Source organism: Labeo rohita, chromosome 10 (assembly GCF_022985175.1).
Source record: "Labeo rohita strain BAU-BD-2019 chromosome 10, IGBB_LRoh.1.0, whole genome shotgun sequence".
Taxonomy (NCBI): Eukaryota; Metazoa; Chordata; class Actinopteri; order Cypriniformes; family Cyprinidae; genus Labeo; species Labeo rohita.
In genome coordinates, this window is record NC_066878.1 from 8,096,045 (window position 1) to 8,114,434 (window position 18,390).

The 18,390-nt window shown below is 34.6% G+C and overlaps 1 protein-coding gene across 2 annotated transcripts in view; it reads right to left on the minus strand.

Annotated features, from left to right (window-relative positions):
• Positions 1-18,390, minus strand: part of cblb (Cbl proto-oncogene B, E3 ubiquitin protein ligase) — an 81,930-nt gene that overhangs the window by 33,101 nt on the left and 30,439 nt on the right. For both annotated transcript variants that reach the window (XM_051120374.1, XM_051120376.1), the window contains exon 4: positions 7,583-7,729. In XM_051120374.1, coding sequence (XP_050976331.1) covers positions 7,583-7,729 — 147 coding nt within the window. The remainder of the gene's footprint in view (positions 1-7,582; positions 7,730-18,390) is intronic.

The window sequence follows — 18,390 nt, forward strand, 5'->3', positions numbered from 1 at the left end:
AGCATTTTTGTGTATTTGAATCCTTTCCAACAATGACTGTATGATTTTGAGATCCACCTTTTCACACTGAGGACAACTGAGAGACTCAAATACAACTATTACAGAAGGTTCAAACACTCACTGATGCATCAGAAGGGGGTGAAAACTTTTGAAATGTGAAGATCAGGGTAAATTTAACTTGCTTTGTCTTCTGGGAAACATGCAAGTATCTTCTGTAGCTTCTGATGAATATTTATGCAAAATAAGAAAAATGTACACATCTTCATTCTGGTCAAAAGTTTACACCTCCGGCACTTAATGCATCGTGTTTCCTTCTGAAGCATCAGTAACCTTCCGTAATAGTCCCTCGGTTGTACAAATATACAAATCCCACATACTGAAGAACATTCACTCTATAAAAACAACACTTGCCAGAATGACTAAAAACGTAAGTTCTTACTATATCTGTGTTTATGACTGTAAACTCTTGTTCACGTACTGTAAAAATGTCATACACATTGCTCTGGTGGTCTACGACAGCCACAAAATGGAGGCTGAGGTAAACAGCAGAGCATGTGGAGAAAAGTGCCACCCACGCTCTGCTTCAACTTCTCTAAAGAACAGTTTCATAAACACTGACCGTCACAAATTGACCAATAAACACTTTCAGACACAAACACGCACTTGGAAGGAGAAAAAGGCGAATGTAGAGCTTCTTAAAAGCCTGTTCTCTTTTCTCTGGTAACACAAAAATGTTCACTTCAGGCATGGAGCAGTCATATTGATCCTTCAAATAAGACAAGAAAAGAGACTCGTCACACTAATAACAGAGGATCTACTGTTCTTCATTCTGACAATCTGACTGTGTCAGCAATCCTGCGACTTTCTAAGAAAGTTTTGGACCAAAACCAGAAACTGTCTGGTTTTGCAAGTAGCCCGAGTCTTTCAGGAAGTAAAAACTGTTCTGGATTGAAACACAAAAGTAAAAACAGCGATACTGGATTAGGGTCAAAGCCTGTTAATCAGGACAGTAAAGAGAAGAAGTGAGTCATCTGGATGTCAGTAACAATGGCATGGAAGATCCACACTGAATCAGACAGAGCAGCAGGTTAATGAGGAAACATCAGCTATGCTGATTCCTATTAGAAAGGGCAGTGGCCTGCTGGTTAAGTTTCAACACGTAGTGAAACCTTTCTTACACACACAAGTTTAATTAATCATCTAAATATTGACGCCCTTTTGACTTCTATCGTGCTTGAATGACAGGAAATAATACTAAAATTCCCTTACTACTGTCTATGACTAACTGGACTACTTGATTCTGATTGAGAAATTATTTTTGTATAATGACCCCTAAACTATATTAAGACAAAATTTAAACACAAAAACCTCAAAGTCTCTCTGAAATCTTTCTTTTAAAAGAGGCTCCTATGAAAATATCATTGGATATGATAATGCATTCAATAACTGACTAATAACCTTTTCTTTCCCATTTAGGTGAAATGACTGAACCTAAACATAAGAGTTTGATAAAACACAAACAAACAAACACATTTAAAACAGAAAATCTTAGATGGAATTTAGGTTTTTGCATCTGAAGTCTTCATATATTTAATTGTTGTCCCAGGCCATATTGTATGGAGTTTTATTTTAAATGCTAACATGTTTTTAGAAGCAAATATTATTAGATATTATATTTCTTATTTATTACTCTATGTCATGAAATATGAAAATGAAATATCATTCTGTCAAAAAAAAAAAATGTATGAGTCAAAATGATCAATTTTTCTTTTATGCAAGTATAGATATTTCGTACATTTCCTACCATAAATACATCAAAACTTTTTGATTAGTAATATGCACTGCTAAGAACTTCATTAGGACTACTTCAAAGGATTTTTTTTTATTTATTTATTTTTTTGCACCCCAGATTCCAGATTTTCAAATAGTTGTGACTTGGCCAAATATTGTCCTATCCTAACAAACCATACATCAATGGAAAGCTTATTTACTCAGCTTTCATATGGTTTATAAGTCTCAATTTTGAAAAATTGAACCTAATGACTGGTTTTGTGGTCCATGGTCACAAATATTAAGACATAAACAAAACATTTATAATAAGAAATCATTCTAATAAGAAAAGCATATTAGAATGATTAGATAGTAAAAGCATCATGGGACACTGAAGACTGGAGTAATGCTGCTGAAAATTCAGCTTTGCCACCAAAGAAATAAATGACAGTTAAAAACAATCAAATAGAAAATAGTTATTTTAAACTATAATAATATTTCAAAATATTAAAACAATAATATAACACAAAAACAAAAACTATTAAAAAAAAAAAATCTGACCACCACTTTGAAGGTGCTGTTCAGTGATGATTCAAGTAGATGCAATTATAAGTCATTTCTAGGTTGATTTTCCAAAGCTTTATCATCTCAGCATTCAAACTCATTTCCACGGTGTCACGAGTTCTGCGCATTATGCATTTTCAGCACAATTACACCACAGTTTAGCATCGAATTGACCGCTTTTTTCCAGAGCAAAATTGTGTTTTGTGTATGCATTAATCAGCAACCACAGCGAAACAGCGCAAAAGTGCTGATGCATCACCAAAAATAAGGAAACTCACTCTAGCCTTTGCTAAACTTCCCAACTGTCTGTCGATGCAGTAAAGAAAACAATGAATCAATCTGGTGAGTTTACTGAAAATGGCTCATACATATCCCAGATCAGCCATTGAGGGTTGCAAGTCTGTCAGAAGGGAGAGCTGAGCTTGGTTCTGTGATGGACAGATGAAAAAAGACAAGATCTAGTGTAATTACATTTATTAGAATAGCTGACCCCCTAATTAAGGAAGACTTTTTAATGGCCCGAGGGCATCTCTCAGTGGACAACACAAAAGGAAGCTCATTAAGGATCCTGTCCTTGCCAATTACTGAAGCAGGACAGGTAGAGACATACGCATAATGCCATCATGCTAATAAATAAATGAGCAAAGGGGTGGAAAGTCAGAGCGAGGCAGGTCACGAAGCAGGAGACAAATTTAATCCAAACAGGCTCCAAAAAGTCATGTTGTACGTTAAGAGAAACAAATTGGGTAAAATTGTGAATCTGAGTGCTTGCTCCGGGGCGATACGGTTGTGTGATAATCCCCTGCGCTATCAAAAGAAAATCAGCGAGTGCATTATTTTAATTCACTAAACAGCTGCCGCCCGAGTAAGACAGAAAACAGGCAGCTCAGCCGGTGGCCTTCAGTGTTGCCACTGGAAACTGTGTTCCTATTGGCCTGTGGCCACTTACCGCATTTAAACGAGAGTTTAAAACGGTTTTGAGTCTCGACGGACAGAAGGGAGTTTAATAAGGAAAATTAGCTTGAAAACAAATCTCTTCTCAACCCGTCAGTCGGCGACACAGCGGGACATTAATATGAACTGATAATGAGGAAACGGTGAGCAAGACTTCCTGCTGCTACTGCAGAGGAACATATACATCTTATTTTTCCCTCATTATGTCATCTGCATATCAAATACTGCACGCATTATGCATCTGTGTCTGGGCGGGGTTAGTCTTTACATCATAGTCTGAGGACTGAGAGCTGAAACTGATCTGAGAACAGTGCACAGATGAGAGAGGGGGAGGTGACTTCACGTTTATTCCATTCTCTGGTTACTCTGAGTAAAAGCATTATATTCCATTATCAAGAGACCCACAGAGAGAGAGAGAGAACTTATAAGGTCTAATATTATCTTTCAAGTCTCAGAGCAATCTGACCTGCTAGATGAATTACTGCAGTGACAACAGTCTTGTTTTCACAAGAATGTTTATAGAATTCTTCCAACAAGGGCTAGAAATCGGGTGTATATATTCACAGTGGGGTTCAAAAGTCTGAGTTTACTATTGAAAATGCTTCTTTTTTTCAATATCTGTCCCCAAAAAGACATAAGTGACTTTGTCTTATTTTATCATTTATTCAAAACTACATTAAATATGCAATTCATACATCCAGTGAATTCACAACGAATTCTATAATGATATTTCAAAGCCCAAAATGCCTGATATCATGATGAAGAAAAAGAAGCCTTGTTAAAATAATAAAGTTCTTGAAACTGAAAGAAATCTACATTCATGTAGAAAAGTCAAGTTTCGGTTCAGTTATTTTTTTTAATGCTTTTGACAAAAAAAAGAAGTCACTTATTCTCACCAAGGCTGCATTTATTTGATCAAAATACAACAAAAACACTAATATTGTGAAATATTATTACTACTCAATCTTTTCTCTTCATTTACCTTTTAATTTATCTCTATAAATGGCAAAGCTGAATTTTCACTCACCAAAACTACTGTTCTTTACTGCTTATTAATATTTGAAAAACTGGTAACCCTTTAGTTTAGGGACCAATTCTCACTACTAACTAGTTGCTTATTATCATGCATATTATGCATGCATGCATGACCGTATTCTACAAAAGAAATAAATATAATAACAATTTGTTTTAATAATATAACATAATATAATATAATATAACATAATATAATATAATATAATAATAGCATGGATATTACTAGCATATTGGCTGTTTATTAGTGCTTATTTTGCATGACAGTATTCTACAAAATAAATAAATATAATAATTTGTTTTAATAATATAATATAATGTAATATAATATAATACAATAATAATGTAATATAATATAATATAATATAATACAATATAATATAATGGATATTACCAGCATATTGGCTGTTTATTAGTACTTATTTTGCATGATCATTAATGCTTGTAGAACGCTTAATAATGCAGTGTTTGAAATGTAGTTAAGTATTAATTTTTTAGACCACTGTTAAATTTAAAACCTAAATAAAAACCTAAAACTAAGCCTGAAAAAAGGATAAATAAATAAATAAATAAATAAATAAATAAATAAATAAAATAAAAAATGCACAGCCAATGCACTAAAAACAGATTAAAAATTTTAACAATATAATGTTAATAGTTTATTAATGGTGAAAACTGGATCTTAAAATAAAGTTTGACCAAAAAAGCAGTCTACCAAAATCAAACCCAATGGAGCAATTAAACTTTTTTTAAAAACAGATTTTTCTTGAACAGTCTAATTTGTAACTGAACACGAATAGAAACTTTTTCATTACAAATTATATTTATTTTCACAATCATATTTCATCAAGTGAAAAGATTATTTAAACTTTACAAATTCTGAAAGCACATCTGACCAACTTCCAATGATCAATGTCACAAATTTTATTTGATCAAATATATCTAATTCATTACAACTTTTCAAAATTCTCAAATCCAGACATTTCAGCCCGACTTTACATGTCAAACGAGTTGATTTATCTCATCTCAACACACGAAACATGCACAGACATGCATATATAGGTTGGCTGAGCAGCTAACTCTGCAGGCTACAGATTTGAGCTCTAGTGCTCACTGGATTGATGGCATAAGGATGCTGAGCTTTCTATTTCTACACAGAGCGAGAGAAACAGAGATAGAAGAGCTAAAGGAAGGCCGCTCTATTTCTCGTATCAATGACTCATGCACACTTCCTCTGTACAGAGCGGGAAGTAGACCTTTATAATAATCTATAATATATCAGAGCGGTAACTAGATACACACTAGAGACTGCGCTGGTCTTTTCCCGTCTCTCAATCTCTCTTTCTCGCTCCCCTTCTCTTGCTCTTCCTCTCTGGGACAGTTGATCACACTTGGCCCATTACGAAGGCCTTTCCGTCCCTAGCAGGGCCTGTGTGTCCGTGCACTCATTCACATTTCTATTAACCCTCCAATTTGCTGGATTAAACCGAAAGTAAAATATGCAGGAGTCACAGAGATCGCAAATGAATTAAACATGGCAATCTGCAAATGGACGACACCTTTTAAGATCTAGAGAGATTTGGGTTGTGCTTGGAATGGAAATCAGCTTGATTCCACATTATTACTTCATTTTTTCCTCTTATAAAAGCAATTAATGTTACATTCCAGGAATAACAAATATGCATAATGAAAATTAAAGTATTTTAGAGCTACAGATTTGCAAAACTATATTAAACTTAGACTAATTACCACATTCTTGTTTTAAAAAAAAAAATAAATAAATAAATAAATAAATACAATGCATTTGGCTGTGCATATATTATAGATATATGCAATATATTAAAGAAGTTTAATATAATATAATGTAATATAATATAATTTTTTTCTGGAATAATATAATGTAATATAATATATAAAATCTTAATAATACGTAGTTATTAAGTATTAATTTGTTAATACTTGCACTGTTAAAAAAACTGAAGAAAAACCTAAAACTAAGACTGTAAATAGCATGAAATAATAACAAATAAAATAAAATAAAATAAAATAAATAGAATAAAAGATGCACAGCCAGTGCACTAAAAATATATATTTTTTTCCTAAATATCAAGGTCATTTTAATACTATTAAGAAAATAACATCTAAATAAATATTAAAAATATATATTTTAATATAGTATTACAATAAAGTATTATAATAAAGTTATGTAGTAATATAATATAATAGAGTTGAGCAGAATAGAATAGAATTGAATAGAATAGGATAGAATAAAATGAAATATTTAAGATAATTTATAATATAAGAGAATAACTTTAATGCTTTTAAAAAATAACATTTAAATAAATATAATAATATGTCTTAATATATATATATATATATATATATATATATATATATATATATCTATATATACATATATCTATATATACACACATACATATATATTCCCTGGGGAAACAAATTATAAATTATTAATAATATTAATAATAGTTATTAAGATTTAATTTGTTAGAGCACTAAAAAAAAAACTAAAACTAAGGTTGTAAATAGAATAAAATAATATATAATAATAATAATAGTAATAATAATGATAATAATAATAATAATAATAAAAAAGTATGACCAGTCTTTAGAAAGCGTAATGAAACTGTAACAACTTCTGTAAATGTTTCCTTTTTCATTATTAATTCTCCTTTTTATTATCATACTCTAGGGAACTCAGTTTGCTGAACAAGCCAAACTTACCAATCGACTAGCATGAACTGCCACAATGTTATCTCCTTCTCTATCTATATTTTTACACTGCCAGTACAGCAAACCGAAACTCCTTCCAGCAAACAAGCCCAGGCTGGTCAAGCTGTCTGACAAAGCTCATATTCCTACATTAAGTCAGAGGCAGAAGACCCCTAATGCTCCTAATCAGCCTGAGAAAGAAAAACATTAAAAAAAAAAAAAAAAAAAAAAAAAACTAATCAGCGACCTTCACCTCTCAAATGCTGACTAGAGCAGTTAGGAAAGCCATCAGCGTGCCTGGTTTAGTGTGCAGATGTATGCTAAATCACAGGCCTGCTGAAGAGCAGCACTCCAGCACATGACCAGACAGTTCACCCCACTTACTCGCTCGCTGCTAAATGGAGTAGAGAAAACGCATTTCTCCATGACAAAGAGCTTTAATTGATTAGAGCTGTAATGAAAACTGGAAAGATCAGATCTGATTTGGCAGACGCATCTGGAAATGAGAAGAAAGCTGCTCGAAACTTACTTTTCGCCAAAAGACCTTCTCCAAAAATCGGCGGCGTCGGCCTTGGTAATGCGGAATGTGTCTCCTTGGAACTGTCCACCTGGAAAGATGGCTTTGATCTCGGCCAACATGTGACTGAAGATCAGCGAGAGCTTGGTGAGGTTGCGTCTGCAAGAGAACAAGACGAACAAAGGCAAAAGCACTGGGTCAGTACATTAAACAGACAGGAAATCAGCAGTCAGTGCAAGTGTACACACACACAGAGAAAAGTGAACTCTCAGCAATCTCTATTGAGCGAGTTTCTTGTCCTTGAGCTTGTCTGGAAGTTAATGTGCCATACGCGTCTCCCTTCAAACAGCATGAGGATACAATGCAATCTGATGCACGCAGTCTGTAGGGCATGTCGGAGCCACACCAGAAAACAAACGCTCACTGGGCTCCGGCCAACAGAACAGAGACAACCTGCTCCTGTTGCAGCTGAACACTGCAAGCGAATGAGGACCGACTGTCTACAGAGGTGTAAAGTTGCAAAATATATTATTGACTATACAATTCATTTGCAAATCAAACATTGTCATAGGGCCCTATGATTTCTGTGATGCACAAAATGATGGCAGAATCGCAGAATCCAGTCATAAAAACGGAATTTACTGAGCAGTCTACTCCAGAGCTGCTCTGAGAGTCACTTCATAAGCATTTTATCATTTCTTCTAAGAAAAACTATCGTCATATCATATACAAACAGACACTTACATGTCTTCACAGCCACCCACCAAAATAAAGGCTCAGTTTAACTTGAAGAAACTGTGACAGAAATATATTACTTAATGTAATGATAGTACTACTACTACAAAAGTTATTAAAACATTATTTTTCAAGAAATATTTACCAGAAAAATTCCTAGAATTTAATTACCAGCAAAATGTAAATACACAACGTAGAATTACTGAATAAAGAAATTAATTAATTAATTAATTTAAAAAAAAATAATAAAATCAAGTAATTAGAGATGCTTTTGATTATCTTTATTATTTTATTTATTTATTTTATAATTTTTTTATTTAATTTATTATTTTTATATAATACAACCATTTTTACATTTGGTGGTTACACACTGATATAAAAGGGACAATTAAACAACAAAATACAACAACAAAAGAAAAAAAAAAACAATGACAAAAGAGATCTAAGTAAAACATTATAGCAACTGTGATGCACTAGCACAGTCTTTGCCCATCAAATTGATAAATGACTCCCACTTGCTCAAAAAAACATGCTCTTTCCTTTCCTTAATAAAACGAATCCTTTCCAAATGCAAAATCTTTCCCAACTCCATGATCCACATATCAAATGTCGGTACTGCTTCAGACTTCCAATGTTGTAAAATCAGACGTCTTGCAAGTAACATGCTGAGAGCAGAAAAATGAGCACCAAACAATGCCATAATAGGATCTGGCGATTTATTTTATTTTTGATCATAAAATTTAATGAAACGATTAAAATGGAATCCAGAAAATTATTGGAGAAAACAGAATTCGGCAAAAATAAAACTGAATTTAAGAAAAAAATAAAACGTATTTCATAGGGTCGTAAAAAAAAATATTTTTGTTAAAACTTTTAATAAATTGCTTTTAAATTGTGTATATTTCATGATTTTAATTAATTAGATGCTTTTTAAATAATATTTTTATTTAACCAGAGTTTAACCAGAAAAAAAAAAATCCAGAAAAACTGAAACAGAAAAAATGAAATTTAGAAAAAAAAAAAAAAAAACGACTCAGCAAAAAAAAAGGAGAAGATAATAATAATAATAATAATAATAATAATAACAATATTGGATTTCATCAGAAATATCTTCATTTGTGTTCCGAAGATGAACAAAGGTCTTACAGGTTTGGAACGACATGAGGGTGCAGCCTAATTAATGACAGAATTTTCATTTTTTACATTATTAATTTATAGAATTTATGGACCAATGCAGCAGACATGCAAACAAATATAATGAGTACACCATCTCTAGGTATCACAAGTTAGTCAAGACTTTCAAAGTTGTGTCCCTAAGTGACTTTTCCCACAATGCCTTTTGGCTGGCAGACAGGGACTCCAGCCCTCAGGGGCTTGTCCCCTTCCTCCCCCCCTGCCATTTCCCTGTGGGATTAGAGCGGGCAGATAACCCACCTTTCAGAACAACCTTTCAGGTGGCACTCAATTACGCGGGGCCACTCAGCCCGAGGGAGGTCAAGAGGAACCGGGCTGCAAGCGGTAGATAACTAGCCCCTCAGAGGCAAAACAAACACACACCAACTTTCAGAATTCACAGTTGCGTTTTGTAAAGCAGCAATCGGGCACCTGCAGCTCCCAGGAGTGTTGCCGAAATTCTGGCTCAACCGTCATGCTCGGCACAAACAGTTTCTTTCACCGGTGTCACATTTGCATTTCTTGTCTAAATCGGGCTGTATTTAGAGACCCATTAATTAGTGTGCTACATCAGCGTAGCTTCCTGTCAAAACATAACTGTGACAAAGCAATTAGCACGTTAGCAGCGATGCAGAACCGGTGGGAGAAACTGGCAGATGAGAACCGGAGGTCAATCATAGAGGTGTATTTTACCTCAGAATCCTGATTATTCAGAGTTGTTATAAAGCAGTGGTCATAATCAGAGCTCACAAACGTCAGTGATTAACCGGTGTGAAAAACTTCCTTAGATCTCAGTGGTATTCGCCTCAGATACAGGCAATAAAGCTCTTTTCAGCCAAAGGGATCCTTTTATTTCGTTATAACTCCTGATGAACCCACCAGAGAACATTTTTCTCCATAAACCTCGGTTCAGTTAATACCTCCAAGTCTTCAAATTTTCAATACGGTGAGTCACTGCATATTTTATCATCCTGTTTAATATAGTAATACCGAAACTGCTGAGGGATTCATATATATTAAGTGTCAGTCTGAAAAAGGCAAGCTCAACTAAAACAGTCCATGAGGGTGGACGCAGGGCTTGCTTTTCATTAACAAAGTAAAATAAAATAAAATAAAACACACAATCATTCAAATTTTTGGAGGATATATTAAATATATAATAATATATAATACAATAATAATTTGTTTTGTTTTGTTGCTGACTTGCTAACATGGCAAATGTAGAGTCAAACGTTTAATTTGACTCGACTTTATATGTATATATAAAATACACACACATCTATGTATTTAAGAAAAATGTTATATTTACATATTAAATATATAATATAAATTGTATGAATATAAATATATACATGTAAATAATTTTAAAATATATGCAGTGTGTATTTATAGATACATTATAAATACACAGTACACGCATATATTATGTAAACAAAAACTTGTATTTTTGGATGCGATTAATCGTGATTAATCATTTGACGACACTAATATAATATAATATAATATAATATAATAAGCACTGTCAAATGATTAATTGCAATTAATCGCTTCCAAAATAAAACTTTTTTTTGTATATTTCTTATGTATATATAAATACACAAACATGCATGTATTTAAGAAAAATATTGTATTTATATATTAGATATATTTATATGTAATATACATTGTGTGAATACAAATACATACACACACATGTAAATGCATGTAAATAATTTTTAAATATATACTGTATACTGTGTGATTAATTGTGATTAATCACATCCAAAATAAACATGTTTTTGTATATCTCTTATGTATATATAAACACAAATATAAATATATTTGTATATAATATAAATTGCATGAATATAAGTATATACATATAAATGTATGTAAATAATTTAAAAATATATACTGTGCATGTGTGTATTTATATACACACACACATTATAATACATACATTATTATATACATTATACAGTAAACATTATGTACACAAAAACTTTTATTTTGGATGTTAATCACGATTAATTGTTTGACCACAATAATTAATATAATTTAATATAATATAATATAATATAATATAATATAATATAATATAAATTAGTTTTATTACATTTTTTATAGATTAATCATTTACTTGCCATTGAAAATGTTTTTCTGACTACACATTATCATATAAGTTAGTAATGATAGATTTAACTTGTGAGTCAGATGAAGGACTGTCAAACAATTAATCGCTTTCAAACGATTAATCGCATCCAAACTAAAAGTTTGTGTTTGACAGCCCTAGTCAGATGCTGATTCTCTATACGAACTGACTCAGAGTCATTTGTATATGAATCAGTTTTAATAGATTCTCTGTTTGTTTAACTGAACTCACCGGCTCACATGTCTGTAGAACATCTACATATATCTCTAATCTCTAACATCCGACATATCCATAACCAGCGGATGACATGCAAACCACAAGCACACTCACACCTGCTTGCTTCATAAGTTTCACAGGAAATTAGAGATTGTGGCTCACACAAGAACTACATTACAATATTTCAACATCTACACCACTTTGAGAGCGACACCATTACGCGGATGAATCCTAGAGGTGCTCGTGTGCTGACTGTCGAGTTCACAGCGATCACCGAAGCTTCAACACCTCTGACACACACAGCATGTCCGTGAATCATTTAAACCCGATCCATGCGGTACAGCCTGATAACATGTCAGACGCTAGCCACAAAGCCAGGGAGAAGACAGTGTACCTTTGAGGACACTGAGTGACGGATGCACAGAGAGAGTTAATCCTAGTACAGAAGCTTGTCCTGAGGTAGAAGAAATTGAATTTAAGACAGAACAATAATCTCGGCCCACAGGCAACTAACGTATGCTAATTCCCTCTGCGCTGCTGGGGCGGATGAGGATTTTTTTTTTTTATGTGCCTCACCTCTTATCGACAGAAGCGGGGGGTGTGCTTGAACAGAGCCAGTTCTTCATAAGAAACATCACTATACCTCACGCAACACTACAGCTCAGCAGGATATGGCTGGCGCTTAATCTGGGATATGCAAAATTACTCTGCAAGTAATTTACAGAACAGCTACAAAGGCAAAATATATGTTGGAAATGGCTGAAAGAACACAGGGTAGTTTATGAGCCCGTTTTTTTATTTTTTTCTAGCTGTAGTTGTTTTAGAGTCTAATGAAACTAGACAGTTGATCCAAGTCAATGTATCTGAAATTCCAGTCTGCAGATATGATTCGACTTCCATGTTCAACGCAAGTCTATGAGAGTTATCCTCTGCCAGGTGAAAATAATATGTCTGATCCCTTAGAAAAGTAATAACATATATTTATCCTCAACAAGCCACATGATTTGAGGTATCAGTTATGTCCATAGTGCCGAATAGTGAATAATAATAATAGTGATGGCTTGCCTTAGAAAACACCACAAATAAACGAGACTGCACATTTGTGCTTATTAAGGGAGACTGCTGAAAGGAAAGAAACAGAAATAGTGATTCTGGGCTCACATAAGAGCCATGTGACTGGTCTAAAAGCAGAATAAAGCCTAATCATTTTGGCTTTGCACAGGTCATATGAGACCCACAGTACAGTGAACCTGTTGAGAAACTTGAAGGGCTAGCTTACCCAAAAAAACTAAATTCTGTCAGTAATTACTTACCCTCGTGTCGTTCCAAACCCTTAAGACCTTCGTTCATCTTTGGGACACAAATTAAGATATTTTTGATGAAATCCGAGAGCTTTTACCCCTACAAGGACAGCAATGCAACTAACATGTTCAAGGCCCAGAAAGATAGTCAGGACATCGATAAAATAGTCCATGTGACATCAGTGGTTCAAAAGATTTGCGAACCCATTTCGAAGTTCTGATCTAAATCAAATGATTTGTGATTCATTCATGCTCTGAAGAACCATATCATCTCAGATCAGGACTTGGAGCGCGGATCACAAATCATTTGATTTAGATCAAATGATCAATCATTTGGGACTTCAAATTGTGTATCGTGAATCAACTGATTTGAATCATTTAATGTGCGAAATTCACAAACCTGTTGCGATTCGTGATAAGCGCAGTGCAGATCTAAATCGAATGATTTGCAATATGCAATTTGAAGTCCTGATTTGAATCAAATGATTCCCGATACGCAATCCGATTGGAGCACTTTGAAAGAGTAAATCATTTTGCGACGCCATGGTTTAACTGATTCTGAGTTTCGAGAAGCTCTGTTTCACCCATCACTACATGCTTTTTAAAATTGTTACAAGCAAAGACGAAATTTGAAAATTAATGGCTCTTTTAATTTGATCTGGTTTTTGCTAGTGAATCGCTTGAAATCAATGATGGAGTCACAAGTTTGAATCAATCGGAGCGGTTCCAATGTAAATGAGTTGATTCGGTTTGTCTGTTCCTCTCTTCACGTCTTCAGCCATGTTTACACGACACTGTCAATACTTCAACAGTCTTGGCTCGACTGTTTTCTCACACTAACTGAAATAAGCGAGAAAGGTATTATGTTTTTTTTTTAATTCCGTGAATTTTGCGTGAAAAAATGTGCTTATTGACTAAATTAAACACTTATTTCTCAGATACACTGTCTTTCAAAAATTCGAGCACTTTTCAAGTACCTCTTCAGGAATATTGGTATTTTCATGAGTTTTCCAGGCCTTAAATTTCAAAAAGTCAAATTCAAGTACTTCAAGCACTTTACACCTGTTGAACATGTCAACTGCATCGCTGTCTATTCAAGGTCAAAAAGCTCTTGGATTTCATCAAAAATATCTTAATTTGTGTTGCGAAGTCTCATGGGTTTGGAACGACATGACGGTGTGTAATTAGTAACAGAATTTTCTTTTTTGGGTGAAATAAAAGCATGAATTATATAAAAGGAACTGAAATGTAAAATAAAATAAAATAATAAAATATGCATTTAGCTTAGTCATGCTGCTCTCCTATACTATTCCTGCTGTTTTCTTAGTGGCCAGACCAGAGAGTCAGACTTCCTACCATCATCTCTGCAAACTCTCCAAACCCTCAGCGCTTCCTGTGTGTGTTCTGTGGACCGGATGACTCCTGCCTTTTTGAATGAAACCCCATAAAACATCATATATTATTGGGAGATGGAGGATGACAGTGCTGTATTTGAACACAGATGATTTTATGGTAATTGCAGATAATGGTAGAGTGCTGGGGTTGGGGTTCATCCGAGCTCATCTGGAGAGGAGGGGAAAACTGTGAAATTACTCCGGAGAGCCTTTATTTTCAGCCTTCAATTACGTTCAAGCAATCTGTCTGGATTTTCAGTCGAAACCTCTAATAACCACCCCCCATACACACTCAAACACACACGCACACATGTAGTGTTTCAGCTCGGGATGGTGCCACGTGTCTGCTGTTGAGTGGTCTAGTGAGGGTTACATGTTTCCATTTGCCTCTATCTGGCTGCTCTATATCCAGAACGTCCCAAAAGAAAGCATGAAGCAAGTCACAACTAATCAGCAAGCCCCTAAGTTCAATCCTACTCCAACATCACATTAAAAGGCCACTGCAGCCCAGTGGGAATTGACCTCTGTGAGAAAAGTCGGTCGATACACACACATTATTGGCAGTTTGCAAAATGAACAATGGTTCACAACAGCTGATATTTATATTCTAATCCTGCTGCAATTTAAGAGAAATGTCTCTTAAATATATTGTTTTCTTAACATCTGTGCATCAAAACACTATCGTTGCTAGCTCATAAAAAGCATCCTGTGCCGTTACTGTTAATGAAGTGTGACGGCGTAAAGTACTTCATTGCAGGCGGGTCTAAAGGTCCTCATCAGGGAGTGTCAACCGTAGGGCTATAAAGGTAGTTTCAGTACTGAGCTATTACTTGCACATGTGATGGCCGTGCAGAGACCAGGCATTGATTTGATTAACAGCCTAACCACTATGACAAAGAGAAAGCAACAGCTAAAGAGAGAGAGAGAGAGAGAAAAAGAGACCTCCCACTAGCCCAGTCAAGCACCCATCATGCTCTCTGGAACCTTGAGACACTGAGTCACTTTCAAGAGGCGTTCACATGTGTCAATGTGCTGCAAAACAGCTGAGAGAGACAGAAATGATCAGCAATATTATGAAACATTTTGAAAATCTATTAGATATGTTTGCTATTTTAACACATTTTGATATTTAATTTATTCCTGTGATGAAAAAGCTGAATTTTCAGCATCATTACTCCAGTCTTCACTGTCACACGACCCTTTAGAATTTTTTCTCATATGCTTATTTGGTGTTCAAGTAACATTTATCTTTATTAATGTTAAAAACAACAGTTGCACTGCTTAATATTATTGTTAAAACAGTGATACTACTTCATGCCCACTAGAACTATAGCTCAACCTCCATCTGCAACACACAGGCGTGCAAACAATTCAAGCAAAGTGCAGTTGACGCCCTAAAAGGCGTGTGTGGTTCAGAGGCACGTGGAAGCACCTGTCACGTCTAACGGCCGGCGTGACATTCTCCTAGGCTTCCTGACACCTGTAGGAGTCAGCACTGCCTGCTATTGTCTTTCACTTTTTGTTGACCTACATTCAGCCGCACACACCCTTCTTCATAAATACTGTCATTACGTCGGTCGGCTGTCAGTCAGAGAACAGCACACAGCGGATGACATGTAATCGATATGCCGAAGAGCTTTTCAACTTCACTGCATGAAATAAGAGCACTTGCAGCTTTTTCGCATTCAAGCCACAGTGTAGTGGTTAGTGGCAGTTGTGGGGAACGTACTTTAAAGAAAAAGTACAAACAAAATTTTGTGCGTGTGCATATATATATATATATATATATATATATATATATATATATACACACGCATACACACACACATATATTATATATATATATATTATAAAGGTAATTGTGACCTTTTTATCTTAGAATTGCATGATAATTGCATGAGTTTATTTCATATCTCGCAATAGTGAGTTTATCTCTCGAAATTCTGACTTTTTTCTCAGAACTGTGATACAAACTCGCAATTCTGCTTTTTTTGAACTGAGATATAAACTCAATATTACGAGAAATTAAGTGAGAATATAAATTCGCACTTGTGACTTTTTTCTCAGAATTGTGAAGTCATATCCCACAATTCTGACATTATATTATTCTGTGAGTTTATATTACGCAATTCTGAGAAAAAAAGCCAAAATTGTGAGTTTATATCTCTCAATTCTGAATTTATACCTTGCAATTCTGACTTTTTTTTAAAATCAGAATTGTGAGATACAAACTCGCAATTCTGACTTTTTTGCTTATAATTGTGAGTTGTAAACTCTAAATTATGAGAAATAGAGTCAGAATTGTAATACAAATTCACAATATTGACTTTTTTTCTCAGAATTGTGAGGTTATATCCCACAATTCTGACTTTATAACTCACAATTGTGAGTTTATATTATGCAATTCTGAGGAAAAAATAAATTGACTTTTTTCCCCTCACAATTCTGACTCAGAACTGAGGAACATGAACTTTCAATTGCGAGTCAGAACTGTGAAATATAAACACACAATTCTAAATAATTAAGTCTTCTTAGTTCTTGTGAGAATCTTAAAATGCTGACTTTTTCCTTTGCAATTGTGAGTTTCTATCCCACTATTCTGACTTTATAACCCGTAATTGTGGGTTTATATCACCAACTCAAAAATGTCAGAATTGTGAGATACAAAAGATGCAAAAAAAAAAAAAAAAAAAAAAAAAAAAAAAAAAAGACTGATTTGCTGATTTTTTTTTTTGGAACCAGTTCATTTCAGACTTTAGTGCTGCAAGCCACACTGGGCTGAATTCAGAATAGCATACTAGCAAACTACTCTTATTATTTCTGCCATATCTATCCTAGTATAAGTGATACACTAGTTTGCTGAATGCTGAATACTGTATACTGAAACTTGACACCATGAATAAAACAATGGTTTATTCACATACTGTCCAAGCTGATTGACTCTGACTGTCCAAATGAACTGGATTTGCAATGTTATATACAGAAGAGAGAAACAAATGACATCTTTATTAAATCATGTTTAATTATTGCCATAGTTTGCTCAATGGCATCACTGTCAGCTGCTTATTTACCTATAACACAGCAAGTTCAGTTGCAAAGCCGAAGAGAGTTGAATGGTAATTAGTGTTAAATTCTGCCTTTTTGTCCTGCTTTTATCTGAAGACTTTTTGCAGAAGCCACTAGGCCAGCGACATGACTCATCAATAAAACACCTGGCAGCCTGCTCCACAGCAGGACCGGCCCGAGTGAGAGAGCAAGTACGGTAATAGCGGCAGGACCCCTCAGAGCTGAAGAACAGATGAGATATCCATCAAGACCTCCTGCTGCAGGCCAATCTGCCACACACTAACACTGCACACATGCACGCACATTACCGGCAACACCCATACACAAATCACTATGAATTATTAAAAGCGTCAACAATCATTTTGCAGAGGAACTGACAAATAAGCCTGTCCATTAGCCAAGTATGCATGTCTATTCCTACTCTAAACAGCTGAACCTTGAAGTGGTCTTCTAGCGTCTGTAATGAGGGATTGGGGGGGATCCAGGATGGAAAGACTACAGCATATGGGGGGTGAGACATCACAAGCCTCTATTTTATGACTAAATCAATGCCGCCACAACCCCCTCTTGCTTTCCTTTTTTCTTCCATACACACACACACACACACACACACACACACACGTACACACTAATCCACTTCAACTCTGCTTCTTTGAACTCGTACATGAAAAACTGATGGGATTCCAGAAACTGTATTGTTAAATTTTTTTAATAAACGGTTTGAGCATTAAGAAGACAAAAGGGAGGAAGAAAAAATAAAGGAACTGCAACGCCTAACTAAAAGTTTGTGTTACAGACGTGAAT